Source organism: Palaemon carinicauda, chromosome 5 (assembly GCF_036898095.1).
Source record: "Palaemon carinicauda isolate YSFRI2023 chromosome 5, ASM3689809v2, whole genome shotgun sequence".
NCBI classification, from domain to species: Eukaryota; Metazoa; Arthropoda; class Malacostraca; order Decapoda; family Palaemonidae; genus Palaemon; species Palaemon carinicauda.
The window spans coordinates 78,532,615-78,548,795 of NC_090729.1; the positions used below are offsets into that span (position 1 = coordinate 78,532,615).

The 16,181-nt window shown below is 40.7% G+C and overlaps 1 protein-coding gene across 8 annotated transcripts in view; it reads right to left on the reverse strand.

Moving 5' to 3' along the window:
* LOC137641352 (protein GOLM2-like) overlaps positions 1 to 16,181 on the reverse strand; it is a 756,580-nt gene that overhangs the window by 612,388 nt on the left and 128,011 nt on the right. For all 8 annotated transcript variants that reach the window (XM_068373821.1, XM_068373825.1, XM_068373823.1 and 5 more), the window contains exon 2: positions 4,938 to 5,139. In XM_068373821.1, the coding sequence (XP_068229922.1) occupies positions 4,938 to 5,139 (202 nt within the window). The remainder of the gene's footprint in view (positions 1 to 4,937; positions 5,140 to 16,181) is intronic.

Here is a 16,181-nt window from a genome sequence, read left to right on the forward strand (position 1 = left end):
CCCTTCCCTTTCCAAGCCATTATTCATACAGAAGGATGCCAGATGGCGCTAGTGTCGGGCGTCGGTGAGGTGGTTCAGGTTGGTACGGTTCACACCGCTGTGTCGGCTCCCCCTATACATTGACGAAGGAATCCTCTAAATGGAAGACGGCCTGTGTTTAGTGGTTTCCACACGCCCTATCTTTATACACGACGCCCTTAGGGATGCTCGCGCGAGGGTAGTAACCTCTGCATTCCATGCTTTAACTTTCTCTGGTATATTTGGAAGTTATTATATCAGAAAAGTGACAAGAAGAACCTTTTCACCGGGCGACAAAGGTCTCTCCCCAGAAATAGATTTTTCCTTCGTCAAAATCCCTTTAGACAATAAATCCTCTTAAGATGTAAAAGTTGTCTAATTCACCGCCTCTCATCATTCATTATTTAATTTCCACAACAAATGGTGACAAATTGGTGGCAGCAGAGTGAGAAAGAGGATTAACTGAGTATGATAAGGAGCAAAAGACAGAGTACAGCAGCTACCAAAAATTGACTTTAGATGTAAACAATGATGAAATAAGAAAAAAGAATGACACACGAAAAGCAAGAAATAGACATCTCGGAAGCAAAGGAAAAACTCGGAAGAAAACTCAAGTTAAAAGCATAACAAAAGAAGATAAAGGACGAGTGGAGGTCCTTATTTTTGAAAAATTATGAAGAAAATTCTGACGATGATGTTGAGAATAGTAGCAGCCAGGAGGGGTGGTATGAACCAGCCACACAGGGAGGACCAGAAGGGAAGAGACCTTAGTGCCCTTCCGCCGAGACGGGCAGGCTGAAAAAGACGACACCAACGGGAGTAAACATTTGTGAGGAAACACTCGTCCCCGTGAGAACGACACAACAATGTTTGAGGGGGGGAACAAAGATGCGACACCCCCATGTATGCCCAAAATTGCTGGTTTCAGTTTACCGTTGCGGGAGCAATAGCATCAAAACTCACCGTTTGAGATGGCGGGCCAGGACCCTTCTATGGGGGCCCAATCAGCCAATCATCAGAAGTAGTTGGGATGCTTTTAAATGCCCTAACTATGGAGATTTTCGTCGTCGAGTCAACAGCAGTGGGCGCCTTGACTGACATGGTGCACCCACAAAGGCGAAGGATAATTCCAAAGATTGGAAGAGGTCCCAGACAGTAACTGTAGGACGAGGGACCCAAGGCGACCTACAGCATTCAACCCACACATAAATATGACAAATTCGTAGGTCATTTGTATTCTTCCTAACTATACAAACCTTAGCTATTTAATATGGGTAATTACTTTCAGCGTAGCTGAAATGACGAACCATTAGAACTTTAACGAGGATTTACTACCCCACCGCTAGTTAGCGGGGGGTAGGGAGGATAGCTTGCTAACCCCTCACACACACCTGTGCTTGAGCTCACTTTGCTTAGAGGTAGGACTTCACAGCAGGCAAGTTTGATTAAATAGCTAAGGTTTGTATAGTTAGGAAAAATAAAAATTACCTACGAATTTGTCATTTGTTCCGTAACTGAAATCCAAACCATGCTATTTAATATGGGTGACTCACCCCTAAGGAAGGGTGGCAAGTCCCAGCCAGTACTGGCTTTTGGCTTTGCCCGGGGACTCAGTATCTGAGTGTGTCAGCACTCAACAATAAGGAGTCCCTGCACCTCGCTAGAACCTTGCTGTGCAAGGGCTGCAGATTACATAAGCTGTATGTGAAGGTATGAAGTGTGACTCGTCCTAGGAAGTTGACCTGTAGCCCTTTAGATGGACACTTTAGGCTAGGACTCTCCCAATACCACCTCATCAGGGTATGGGGACGTGACAGTATTAGCTTAATACTAGGAACACAAGGAAACATTGTTTACCTGCAGTGGTTCGAGGTCAGCTGTGCAGAGAATCCAGGATGCTGCTTTCCCCAAGAGAGGGGAGGATGAAGAAAAGAATAAGGGCCAGACATACCTTTTCATTCATGCAAACTAAGACCGGGTAACAATGCCCTCAACCTTCTGCTATTTGTCCATTAAGGAGCCTGAAGTTTTAAACCAGCTGTTGTGCAGCCACCACAGGGTCGATAGAGAACGTATCGAGCCTCCTGTGGGTCACGTCTTGCAGGTAGTAGGCTGTGAAGGTCGTCTGACGCTTCTACACCCCCCATTGTAGAACCTGCGTCACTGAAAAGTTCTTCTTGAAGGCCAGAGACATAGCTACGCCCCTGACATCATGTGCTCTAGGGCGACGTGACGGAGGAGGGTCAGGATTCAGGGACAGATGGATCACCCTACGAATCCATGCCGAGATGGTATTCTTGGTAACCCTCCTCTTAGTTCTCCCAGTGCTCACAAACAATGCCTGCACTTGGGGACGAACTGCAGCCGTTCTTTTGAGATATAGCCTCAGACTCCTTACTGGACACAGTAGGAGATGGTCTGGGTCATCTGTTAAAGAACAAAGACTCAAAATCTGGAAAGAGTCGAACCGAGGGTCCGGCATTCCCGGATTCTGAGTCTTAGCAACAAACTCAGGGACAAATCTGAACGTTACCTCCCCCCATCCCCTTGAATGGGCGATGTCATAAGAGAGACCATGAAGTTCACTGACTTGCTTGGCCGAGGCCAAAGCTAGTAGGAACACCGTCTTCCAAGTTAGGTGGCAATCTGAAGCCTGGCGTAATGGTTCGTAGGGAGGTCTCTTAAGAGACCTGAGAACTCGAACCACATTCCATGGAGGAAGTCTCACTTCCGACTGAGGGCAGGTAAGTTCATAACTTCGTATGAGTAGGGAAAGTTCCAGCAAGGAAGAAATGTCCACTCCTTTGAGCCTGAAGGCCAGACCTAAGGCTGAGCGATAGCCTTTCACTTAGCCATTGAGGCTCTTTCCCACCTGATGAGCTTGGAGGAGGATCCTTAGGCGGCCGGGAACCCTAGGTCTGGGAACCTGAAAAGTAGGTTGATTAGTCACTTTACCTGCAGGCAAAAGTGGCACTGGTCGAACTGTCAGAGGTTTTGCCGGGTATTGGTCCCTTGAAGCAGTGCTGTGCTTCGGTGCCTTCCTATGTCAATCGCCCTGAACCGGATGTTGTGGGTGCCGATCCCCAAGAGACAGGCGCTTGCAAGCCTGTAAGGGAATCGGGGCAGACGGTCTCGGTGACCAATGCAAGGGCAACTGATGAGGAGGTAAGCGGCAAGGTGGTGAGAGCCGCCTTATAGCAGGTAAGTGCCAAGAGGGAGTCCTGCGACTTCTAAGTGAGAGTTGCTGGCGCTTGGCTGGCGAGCGCCTGAGAACTGGAGAATGCTGTTAACGAGACTGATGATCGTCTTGCCAAAAGAGAAGATCTCTCTGTACAAAGATACGATCCCTCATCACCTGGAAAAGTGACGGTGGCTCATCCGGAGACAAGTGGCGAGAAGTCGGCAAGACCAGATTAGCTGGCCCATAGCAACCAGCTGGATAAGCTGTAGTGTGATGAGGAAGGTCACATGACGCTGATAAGTCACGAAGGCTTTGGGTTACGAGAACACAGAGGTTCAAAGTAACATGAGCCCAGAGGCCCAGATTCATAAGAGCCTGAAGGCTCAGCGCAATGAGGGCCCGAGATCTCAGGGTCACGAGAGCCAGGAGGCTCAGCATAATGAGAGCACGAGGGCCCAGGGTCATGAGAAACCGAAGGTTCAATGAGCGAGAACGCGAAGGCTCAAACAGGTGTCTCCTTACCGTAGGGGGGAGAACACACAGGGTGATGAGTAGTCAGAAACTCCTCCACCTGACGAAGCCCTGAAGGGGAACGTCTAGCAGGTTCCTCTGAAGAGAGTCTGCTCACCCACAAGCTGGTCAAGCAAAACTCTCTCTCGCAGACGAGATAGATGTCCCCCCGAAGAAGGACATTGCTTTCCCCCAGCCCCAGAGGTAGAAGTGTAGTCTTCGGCGTCAGTCACAAGCTGGCTGGTCACGCAAAACTCTCTCTCAGACGAGAGAGATGTCCTCCCAAAGGAAGATATTGCGTAGTCTTCGGCGTCGGACACAGGGGACCAGAAGACCGACTGAAGGGCAGCAACACCAAGGTGGTCTGGTGTTGTGCCCAAAGGGGAAGGATCCAACTCTGAGGAAGTCAGTGTACACTTCCTCTCAGCATTCAACTGAAGGACTTCAAACAGAACGCCCACATCTGTAACAAATCAGAAAATAAGCAGGTGCTCCTCGGGAGAATGGGCAGAAATGAACCTGGGGTTAGTAAGGCTGTGCTGCTATTTTGCCGTCCCCCAAAGAGGACCGGTCGAGGAGCAGCGTTGGGAAGAGATCAGGGTGGTAAAAGAAGAAGTCCGCAATTACTTCAACTAAGATGAAGACCGCGAAGGAGAAAAATCTCATTTAGACTACTTTTTTAATAGCCCAACCCTCTCCCACTGGGAGGCAGACCACTCCAGACACTCAGGACAAGTGAGGTCCCAATCACACCGTTGGCCTCAGCAAGACAGAAACAGCTCGTGAGGATCCATCTCAAGGGCGGACATGAAAGTACTGTGCTACAAGAGCAGCTCTCAGGTCCAGGACAGGTGTGCATGAGGCCGATCTAGAAGGAAACTCGGCCACTCTTAAAAGAGAAAGAAAAAACAGTATTCATTGTTGTTGTCAAATGGCAAGACAAGTTTAAGGCGGGAGAGAGTGGCAATATCCCCACTATACCGAGCCAAAAGCAAAAGTGGGTGCTCAGCCCAGGTGTGTGAGTGAGCAGGGTAGCCTGCTACCCCCATCCCTCCCTCTAACTAGCGGTTGTGGTAGATATCCCTCGCTATAATCTTATGGTTCGTCTTTCAGCTACACCGAAAGTAATATCCCCATTAAATAGAAAGTGTTTGTATAAAGTGACGGAACAACTAATATTTTGCTTTACACGAGTTAAAAAACAGCAGCCAATCAGTAATGCACTTACAATCTGTTCCTGCATCTTTGCAGCCTTGTTCTTCAAAGTTGTTATTTCATATCTTAATTTCTGAACTTCTATATTGGAAGCCTTTAAAGCATCTTTATCATCCTGAATTTCTTTCTTTAGTCGGTTGGATAAACCATCCATTTCGTGGACAGTTTCTTGAAGAGCTGAATTCTTCTTTTCTGATTGTTCTTGCTTCATAGCACTGCAAAAATTATAATACAATGTAAATAAATATCTGTTAAAATTACATGAAATTTTACTTCTGATCAGGGCCATCAAATAAACAAAGATTATGATAACATAGTACAGTACTGTACTCTATTTCAGTTTCAGAATAACATAAGTTCTAAAAGAAAATTTATTAATTCAGTATTTACCAAAGGTCATTTGCTGTTTATTCTCCCAAAGGAAGAGATTCAACATCCTATTCTAGCACCACAATTATTCCTCTTAAGGTAAAATAAGCCCTAAACGCTCTCCATTAAATATATGGTTATATAGTTAATCATTGCCTCAGGGCAATTGTGACATGGCAAACTGTATAGCGCCCTTTATTATGGCCATTCCTTCGTTTCCTGATGAGGATATATAGAAAATGACCAAGCTAATCAGTCTATCACAGGTTTTGTAGGGAGGGGGTTTATAACATCAATGAACTTGAGTAAGAATTGAAAAAAATTAATTCTATCTGAAGAATTATTAATTTAAATTAATCTTACCTAAATACATTTTATAATCAACACATTATCCCAGGGATGAGTGATAGTAGTAACCATATACAGTACAGTCCAAAATAAAACAAAAATGACAAATTTAAAGTAATTTGCTTTTCCTAACAATACAAACTTTGAGCTCTTTATTATGTATATACTTTCGGCTAAGCTACAAGACTAACCATAAGAATTTTAGTGAGTTGTAACTACCACACCCCTAGTTAGCAAGGGGTAGGGAGAGTAGTACCAGCTACCCCGCTCACACACATACACACACACACCGGTGTTGTTTCGTCACTTTTGATTGCAGGCACGACTTGCTGGAGGATAGGTGATGGCAGGTCAATTTTGTATAGAGCTCAAGGTTTGTATAGAAGGGAAGATACAAATTCCTTTAAATATGACATTTGTTCCTACACTAAATATAAACTCTTTCACTCTTTATTAGGGATGATTCACCCTTTAGGTGGGTGGAAATCCGAACCAACGTTTTCGACATGGGGTTTTCCCACACGTGCTCTGCATGTTTAAAGGAGAAACCCTGAAACCTCGCTAAACTCTACTTGCAAAGCATGCTTTAGCATCCTGAACAATCTGTGTGATTGTGTGATACTAGCAATGTGACTAGTCTAGGTAAGAATTCTCAGAGACGTAGGAATCTTTGAATCAACCATAGACGTTATCCAATCCCACCTCGCCAGGGGGTATGGGGATGCAACAAGTATTATATCTATACTAGGGTACATAAGGGAAATGATTTTACCTGCAGACAGAGGACAGCTTGCAGAGGGCTGTTGTTGTTATTGCTGTTTTAATTTTTATTTACGTTTTATTATTATTATTATTATTATTATTATTATTATTATTATTTTGTTGTTGTTGTTGTTGTTACAAGCAAAGCTACAATCCTATTTGATAAAGCAGGATGCTATCAGCACAAGGGTTCCCACAGGGAAAAATAGCCCAGTGAGGAAAGGAAACAAGGAAATAATAAACTATGAATAATGAAACTATAATACAATATTTCAAGAACATTACCATTAGATTAGATCTATTATATACAAACTATAAAAACTTCAAAATACAAAAAATAAGAGAAACAAGAGGAAGAGAAACAAGATAGAATAGTGTGCTCAAGTGTACCCTCAAGCAAGAGAACTCTAATCATAGACCGTGGAAGACCATGGTACAGAAGCTAGGGCACTACACAATGGTTTGATTTTGAAGTGTCCTTTTTCTAAAAGAGCTGCTTAGCATAACTAAAGTCTCTCTTCTACCCTTACCAAGAGGAAAGTAGCCACTGAACAATTACATTGCAGTAGTTAACCCCCTGAACGAAGAAGAATTGTTTGGAAATCTCAGTGTTGTCAGGTGTATGAGGTCAGAGGAGAATGTGTAAAGAAAGGCCAGAATATTCGGTGAATGTATAGGCAAGGAAAAAAGGAGCAATAACCAAAGAGAGGAATCCAATGTAGTACTGTCTGGCCATTCAAATGATCCAATCACTCTCTAGCAGTAGTATCTCAACAAGTTCAAAAAGAGTGGGGAAGATGAAAGAAAGAAAACCAGTCCTTAAACATTCATCCCAGACTAATCTCAGGTAACATCTGCCCTCAAACATTTGCTACTTGTCCATCAAGGAGCCTGAGGTATTTAGACCACTTGTTGTGCAGCTACAACATGGCCGATGGAGAACGTCTCCATATTCCTATGGATCACATTGTGTAGGTAGTGGGCAGTGAAGTTCGTCTGAAGTTTCCAACAGCCCACGTGTAAGACCTGCGTCAAAGAGTAGTTCTTCTTTAACGCTAGGAACGTGCTGATACCTCTAACTTCGTAAGCTCTGGGTCATCTCGTCTGTGGAGAAGGTTCGGGATTCAATGTTCGATCTATGACCTTGAAATCCAAGCTGAGATCGTGTTCTCCTTGATCTTCCTCTTTACTTTTCCCATGCTGACAAAGATTGTGGACACTCCGGGGCGAGCTGCTGCAATGCATTTGCTTTTGAGGTAGTCTTGGCAATATACTCAAGAGACGAAACTGTGCATTACCTCCCCCCATTCCATTGAATGGGAGATATCATAGGAAAGACCATGGAGTTCGCTGACTCTCTCGGCCAAAGCCTAAAGGAGCAATAAAACCTGTCTTCAAAGTCAGGTAAAGATCTGATGTCTGGCATAATGGTTCGTGGGGAGCACCCTTCAGACTCTAAAGGACGTGAGCCACATTCCATGAAGGTGGTCTATCTTCCGACTGAGGGTAAGAAAGTTTGAAACTCCATATGGAGAGAGACAACTCCAACGAAGAGGAAATGTTAACTCCTTTCAGTCTAAAAGCGAGAGGTAGCCTTTCACTGCCGAGATCGAGAGGAGGTTTTCCTTCCGAAGATATGCAAGGAACTTCGCTATTGATGAAATAGAGGTATCAAATGGAGAGATACCCCTTCAACAACACCAACCACAGAAGACATTCCACTTGGCCTGGTAGACTGCAGCCGAGAATCTCCTTAGGTATCCAGATATCCTTTTCGCAACTTGTTGTGAAAAGCCTCTGCGATAGAGATGTTGGATAGTCTCCAGGCATGAAGATGTAGAGATTCAACAGCTTAGTGGAAGATGTTCACATGTGGTTGTGTGAGTTGATCGTGTCATGGAGAGAGTTCTCTCGGGACCTCCTGCAGGAGCCGAAGAAGATCTGGGAACCATTTTGTGAGATGCCATAGCAGAGCAATAAGGGCCATTGATAGGTTTCCAGATTGGATACTCTCATCTTGTTGATTTATTGATTGATTTGAGGTTTTCTGGCATACTGGCATCTAAGGTAATTGACGCCGATATCGTTTATTGTAAATGAAAAAACAAACGAATATTCAATTAAAACCACAGAAGCAAAGGTGTCATTTTAGAAGTTATATATCTTTCAGAAGACCTGCTTCTGAAATAAAGCTAAAAATACCACTAGCATGGCAGGACACATCATGTCCAAGAATCTTGGCAAGGATGAACCTGACATCCTCACCTCGAGCCTCAAACAGATATCTATTTCTTTCACTATTGTACGTAAGCATTCAGTCAAACAAATGCTTTACAGTACTGTCAATGGTACCAAACAGTCATTGCAATATGGTTGATGTTGGCCAACCACCAATATCTTGTGTGTCAGCCGAGTGTGACCAATGCAGAGATGACAAAGAGTAGTCTCCTACTTTCAGGGCATCCCGTTATACCTCCAAGGAGATATAACATTACTTATTTCTCTCATCTTACTTTCAAGTAAACCATCCTAATGCCATTCCAAGTTATCATTAATAATATTCTTAATTATACGTAAAAAAAAATCATCACTGGGAATGGGATACCTTCTTGATAGCAACTCAGCTGCAGCATTCTTGGAGCCATCAGTATATACAAAAGTTGATTCCTTATGTTCTGCAACATGTTCCATAAAAAGAGACCTAGCTTCTATGTCAGTCATATTCTTTTCAACTCTAATCAGATATTTACAAAAAGATACCTCTGGTAATTTCCATGTAGGCATTGATGATACATTAAATAGCAGCACCTTACTTCTAACTGTATCAAGACTGTCTAATAGTTATTTCACCCGAAAACCATAAGGTTGAGGGGATTTTGGGTGCATCCAGAGTATGTTGAGTGCTTTACAAAGCTTGCAGTCTGACAATCTAAAGAATTAAGAAGCCTTTGCAACCTAAATGAATGAATGATTTGAAGTTCTCTGGCATCCTGACATCGAAGGTCATTGATGCCAATATTGTTTATTATAAATAAAGATTAAAAGAATATTCAATTAAAACCAAAGAAGTAAATATGTTATAGAAGTTAAATAGCATTAAGAAGACCTGCTTCATATATAAATTTAAAAATGCCACAAGCATTATACGACACATCATGTAAAAGGATCTTGGCAAGGATGAACATGCCATCTTCACCTCGAGCCTCAAACAGATATCTATTTCTTTCTGTGCTATAAGTGGGGCATTCGGTCAACATATGACTCAATGTCAAGGATATCAACCAGTCATCGCAATATGGTTGCTGTTGGCCAGCCAGCATAAACTCGTGTGTCATCCAAGTGTGATCAATGCAGAGACAACAAAGAGTAGTCTCCATTTTCGGGGTATCCCATTATACTATCAAGGGATATAACAATTGAGATTTCTCTCATCTTATTTTTGGTTAAACTATCCCAATGCTGTTGCATATTGTTATAAATTAAATTCTTAATTGCTGGTAAAAAATCATTACAAAGAATGGGATACCTTCTTAGTAGCAACTAGGTTGCAGCACTCTTAGCTAGTGAATCTGCCTCTTCATTTCCAGACACACTTACGTGTACCGGAACCCAGCAAAATCAAACTGTTATACTGTTCAGACCAAAAATTAAAAACAACTCTAAAATTTTTAAAACTAAAGGGTTACTAGAATTAAAAGCTTCTAAAGCTTGGACACTTCTTGAATCACTATAAATGGTAAAATTGTCCTCATCTTTTAAAGCTATTTTCTCAATTGCAGTTAGTATGCCACATAATTCAGCAGTAATTATGGAAGATATTGGAGGAAGTGCACCTTTACAGTTAAAAGAACTACTATGTACTCCAAATCCAGTGCCAGCATCAGATTTGGAGCTATCAGTATATATAAAAGTTGATTCCGTATGTTCTTCAACATGTTCCATAAAAAGAGACCTAGCTTCTAATTCAGCCATGTTCTTTTTTTAACACCAATAAAATATTTACAAAAAAGATATCTCTGGTAATTTCCATGGAGGGATTGATATCTTAAATGGAAGCACATTACTTCTAATTATATCAAGACTTTAATAATTGTTTCACCCGAAAACCATAAGGTTGAGGAGATTTTGGGTGCAACTCAAAGTATGTTGAGTGCCTTACAAGGTTTGCAGTCTGAAAGGGTAAAGAATTAGGAAGTCTTTGCAACCTAAACCAATACCAAATAATAAAAGACATTCGGTAATGGTCTAAAGGTAACTCTCCAGCATCAACAAGGAGACTTGGGATAGGTGAAGTTCTAAACGCTCCTGTGGACAATCTAATACCAGCATGATGTATTGAATCTATCTTTAATTGGCTTGGGGTGGCTGAGAAGTATATTTCACACTCATAACTAATTTTTAAAAAAATTAAGGCCATGTATAATTTTAAAATAGTTTTACGGTCTACCACCATGATCTATGGGACAATAATTTTAAAAGATTCAGAGCCTCAAGACATTTAGCTTTTAACACCTTTAAGTGAGGAACCAATGTAAGCCTACAATTGAAAATCAATCTTAAAATTTAGCTTCACCTACACATGGGATCCGTTGACCTTTCTCGTATATATCCGGGTCTGGATACACTCCCCGGATACAACATTAATGGACAATAGTAGTTTTGCTTTTTGAAAACTTAAACCCATTCATATCAGCCGACTGAATAATTTTGTTAATTGTGAGTTGTAGTTTTCTTTCAACCATTGCCATTCTAGCTCCAGCAAATGATATGGAGAGATCATCCACAAATAGTGTTCAGAAAATATCTTGGGGAATGCCAGAGGATATCCCAATAATTGCTAGTGCAAATAGGGTTACACTCAGAACATTACCCTGGGGAACTACTCTTTTCTGACATTTCCTCTAAGAGCTTCGCCCACTCTCACTTGAAAAACTCCATGTGAAAGAAATGATTTAATAAACAGTGGTAGCTCTCCTCTTAATCCCAAGTCATGAATGGTTTTTTATCATATCTCCATGCAGTGTCATATGCCTTTAAAAGATTAAAAAAGACTGTTACAGGGTGCTGTTTGGAAGCAAAGGCTTCACAAATAGAGGACTCGAGTCATATCAACACATCAGTCGAGTGCATTTTCCTAAATCCACACTGGATGGGTGATAAAATACCCTTCTTTTCCAGGCACCACATCAGTCCTGCATTGACCATCTTCTCCATGATTTTATATAAACAAGATATTAATGCAATTGGTCGATAGTTTGCAGCTAAAAACTCATTCTTTCCGGATTTTAAAAAGGCTAAAATAATGGGTAGTTCCCAAACACTTGGATACCTATGATCATGCCATATTCTATTGATAATGCTTAAAATGAATAACTTGGTATTAACATGTACATGTTTAATCATTGCATATGAAATTCCATCGGGTCCAGGGGCTGTATCATTACACGTAGCAAGTGTAGAATCAAATTCTCTTTCAGTAAAAAGAGAATTGTATGACTCTTCCTTTGATGTTGCAAAATTTAAAATTTTGTTTTCTTCAATGCTCCTAAACTGGTAACCTGGAGCTGCTTCACAATTGCATGATACATTTGAGAAATGATCAGCTAGGACATTGCTAACCTCGGTTGCTCCTGTCACATACTGATCATTCACCCTCAAAACTGGTGGTGGGTTAGGGGTGAATTTGCCTGCAATCATTTTTACTTTCCTCCATACAGGATTTCTACTGTTAATGGAGGAAACAAAAAACATCCATGACTGGCGCCAGACTTTTTTCATGGCAGGAGAGAACTGAGCTCTACATTTTGAGTATATAATCAAGTACTCCTCAGTACGGCGTCTGTGCAATTGCGTTAAAGACCTTCTTGTGGCTTTGTGCAGGGCAGTTAGTTCTGGAGACCACCGTGGGGCTGATCATCGTTTGAATAACCCTGTTGTTTTGGGAATTGAATTAACTCCTGCTGTATAGAGGGTTCCATTCAGTAAGTCTATGGCATCATCAATGCTTTCAAACTGTTCAGCATTCCCTTCAATTTCGCTTAACTCATGAAATCTACCCCAGTCCCCCTTGTCAAGATTCCATCGTATCGATTTCTGTAAAGGTGGACCATTGTTAGTGTTTATAATGACTGGTGCATGATCACTAGTATGCCAATCATCTAATGTCCTCCAATCAAAGTTGAGAAGGCAATTAGAGCTTGCGATTGATAGGTCAATCCATGACAACATACCTGTCTAGACATGAAAGTTTAAGGGCTCTCCTGTATTAAGGAGCCCCACATCCTCATTATCCACAATTGATGATATAATATTGCCCATTGTGTTAGCTAAAACAACACTCCCAGTAAGAGAAAAGGTTGAGGGAGTTCATGAATCCCCACTACTAAATTATCATACAAAATATTATCATTTGGAGGCAAGTACAGAGAGCATATTGTATATTTTCTCCCTTATATCAATTTGCACAACCACTGCCTGCAGGGATGTACAAATAAACAAAGGTATTTGGGGAACATCTCGACGAACGTACATGAGACTTCCACCATGGCTCCCTGCTTATTGATTATATGGTGTTCTATAGATAACAATCTCGAGGGCAAGGAGTGTTAGCAACAAGCTTACTTTCCTGTAGACATACAATTATGGGGGAATGTTCAAGAATTAGGAGCTTAAGTTCTTCATATTTGGCCCTTAAACCCTGACAATTCCATTGCAAAATGGAGGACAAAACTAAGGATTAGTTCTGGAAGACATCTTGGATGAGGTCTTCCCATATGCAGATTTTAATCTCACATATTACCTGTAGGTTTCTTCAGATATGGTCTTGATATGTTGGGTTCTATGTTTGTCTTTTTCTTTGTGTCCTTTTGATATATTTGTTGAGGTGGATGTTGGACCTTAACTCGAATTCATGATTTATTCAATTTATCTTCTGGTTCATTGGAAACATCAAAAAACAAAACTTCAAATTTATTCGATGTCATAATTTTAATGTTTTTAATGGAGGGTGGTGAGAGAGATGGAGCTATCTCTCTCTTTTACGATTAATAGATGGTGAGATTCTAGGTTTTTGCACCTTTCCCACTAGACGTACATAAGGTAAGCTGGTTTTAAGTGGAACCTCCATCAAAACAGGCAAGGACATGGCCTGAGATCGGTTTGTACTAGTTTTCGTGATGAGAGACGAAGACTGTACAGAGATGGGCAATGCCCTAGTGTTGATACACTGTGGTGAAGCCGCAGGAAGTAATATACATTTTATCAGATGGTACATTTCTTTTTCTAGAGTTATTGGCAGTACTAAGTGGGTTTGATTCTAATGCCTTAGCATAGCTATTTGATTTATTTAATAGTCTTTTGGCATGTCCCACAGTTAAGTGTTCTAAATCAGATTTGTTAAGGGAAGCTTCTTCCAACTTATACAGCTCGCAGCTCTTGTCCGTGGATTTATGATTCAAGTTGCAATTTATACACCTGGCTCAAAGTGCACATTCTGCATGGTAAGATTTGGAGCAAATACCACACATTTTTTCATTTTTGCAACCTTTAGACGGGTGCCCAAAATTATAACAATTAAAACACTGCAGTGGCTTATGCTTGATTGGTCATACTTTAATCATTTCGTTTTCAATAATATGGAAAGGTATATCAGCATCCTGGAAAGGAAAAATAATCATTGATATACCTGGGACTCTGTGTACTTTCCATACAATTAGTTGGCACATGGCCAATATCTCCTCCTCTGTAAATTCATACAGATCTCTGTTAAAAACTACTACCCTTCTGTAGCTAAAATTAAGGTGGGGTTTGACATCTAACTTAATATCATCATTATTTGTTTTTAAGTTGGACAGTATTACAGATTGAGTGCTCGATTTGGCTTGGATACGGTAACTAGTTTTTCCGAAATGAGATATATCTCCCGGTGCAATAGTTCCTAATTTTTTCTAAATCAATTTGCATGTTTTGAAATTATTCCCTGTAACCCCCTTAGATTCAGCTACAAGTCACATTGGTGGTTTTGGCTTTCTCTGGGAAGGCATAACTAAAGCAGTGTCTTTTTCTAACTAGTCGGCAGCCCTATATACAGTGAACCCTCGCTACTTCGCGGTTCGACCATCGCGGATTCACCACTTCGCGGATTTTTTTCATAACCCATGTATATACATATATCGCGGATTTTCCGGAAATATCGAAAATACCGCGATGTGACCGATGGTGCGAGATTGGAGAAAGTAAGGAAAATTGAATCATGATTGATTTTCAATATAAATGAAACTTTGAGGAGCAACAAAGATATCATTTTTTAGACGGATAGAGAGAGGTAAGGAATAGGAGGTAGTGAAAAGTAGCCCACAGAGGTAGAGAGAGAGAGAGAGGTAGAGAGAGAGAGAGAGAGAGAGAGAGAGAGAGAGAGAGAGAGAGAGAGAGAGAGAGAGAGAGAGAGATAGAGGGGGGTTTAAATGTAATAAACAAAAAAATTTGATAGGTTATAACACATTGGTGCTTATGTAATATCAACTGTATAATGTAGACGGTTTGAATAAGTTAAGAAATGTTATAAACGATACTTTGTTAGTGTACTGTATTCGTACACACTCAAGAGCGGCAGCTAGATGACAGCTGATCTATTCACAGCCAAAATTAAACAAAAAGAAGTCAACAATACTCGATTTTTAAAACACACCCGAAATTTAAAAACAAAAGTACACGCTTTCTTAATGTGCAATTAACTATTTAAAGAGTGGCAATTTTCTGGAATAAAATGATATTTCCCAAAAAATAGTGGTTTGCTGATGAAATCGGATGCCGTATTTTTAGCTATGATTGAGATGGATGTAGACTCGGCCTAATTTTTTCGTTTCGTATTTAATTGACACTAAGAAAACTAATTTTAGTTTCTTCATCTAAATGTAAGTATTGTATAACACGAAGAGAGAGAGAGAGTGAGAGAGAGAGAGAGAGAGAGAGAGAGAGAGAGAGAGAGAGAGAGAGAGAGAGAGAGAGAGAGAGAATGAATCAGCTGTTGTAATCAAATGGCGTGTTTTTGTTTCGTGAGAATTTCATCGCCACGACTTTAACAACAACATACTGTACTGAACTTTACAGTATTATACAGACTACCGTAATGATAAAGTAAAATATTTGTAATCTATTTTATATGTAATGGGGCTATTTTTTTTTGTTTAAAATTTACATTTACGTATGTAAAACAACTCTCTCTCTCTCTCTCTCTCTCTCTCTCTCTCTCTCTCTCTCTCTCTCTCTCTCTCTCTCTCTCTCTCTCTCTCTCTCTCTCTCTCTCGTAGATTGTTTTCCTGCTTTGCTACGTATGTATGATTTTATATAGATATGGTAAATAATATTTGTAATAACAAATTTCATAAAAGCTTTTACTGTAATATCATTATTTATCACTTTCATCATGCTCGTTAAATTCCTTAGTTTGTTTACTGAGCGTACTTTATGACGCCGTCGTTTCAGGCGGCGTCATAAAGAAAAAAATTTCATTTGGAAGTCCTAAGAAAAACTAAGTATAACATTAGTAATAACCAAATCAACATACTGTTCTGAATAATCAATATAATCTATGCAAAAACTAACTTATACACAAATGTGTAAATGCGTTTGTTTCTTCATTATAATTAGAGATAAACGTAAAAAAAACATTGGTTGCCATTTTTTATCGTGCTTTTTGGCGTGTTTAGGAAACGCATGATATAAAGTTGCCTTTAATATTTGTGCCTGTTTTAGTTTAGGGTAAGTTAGTACATGCATT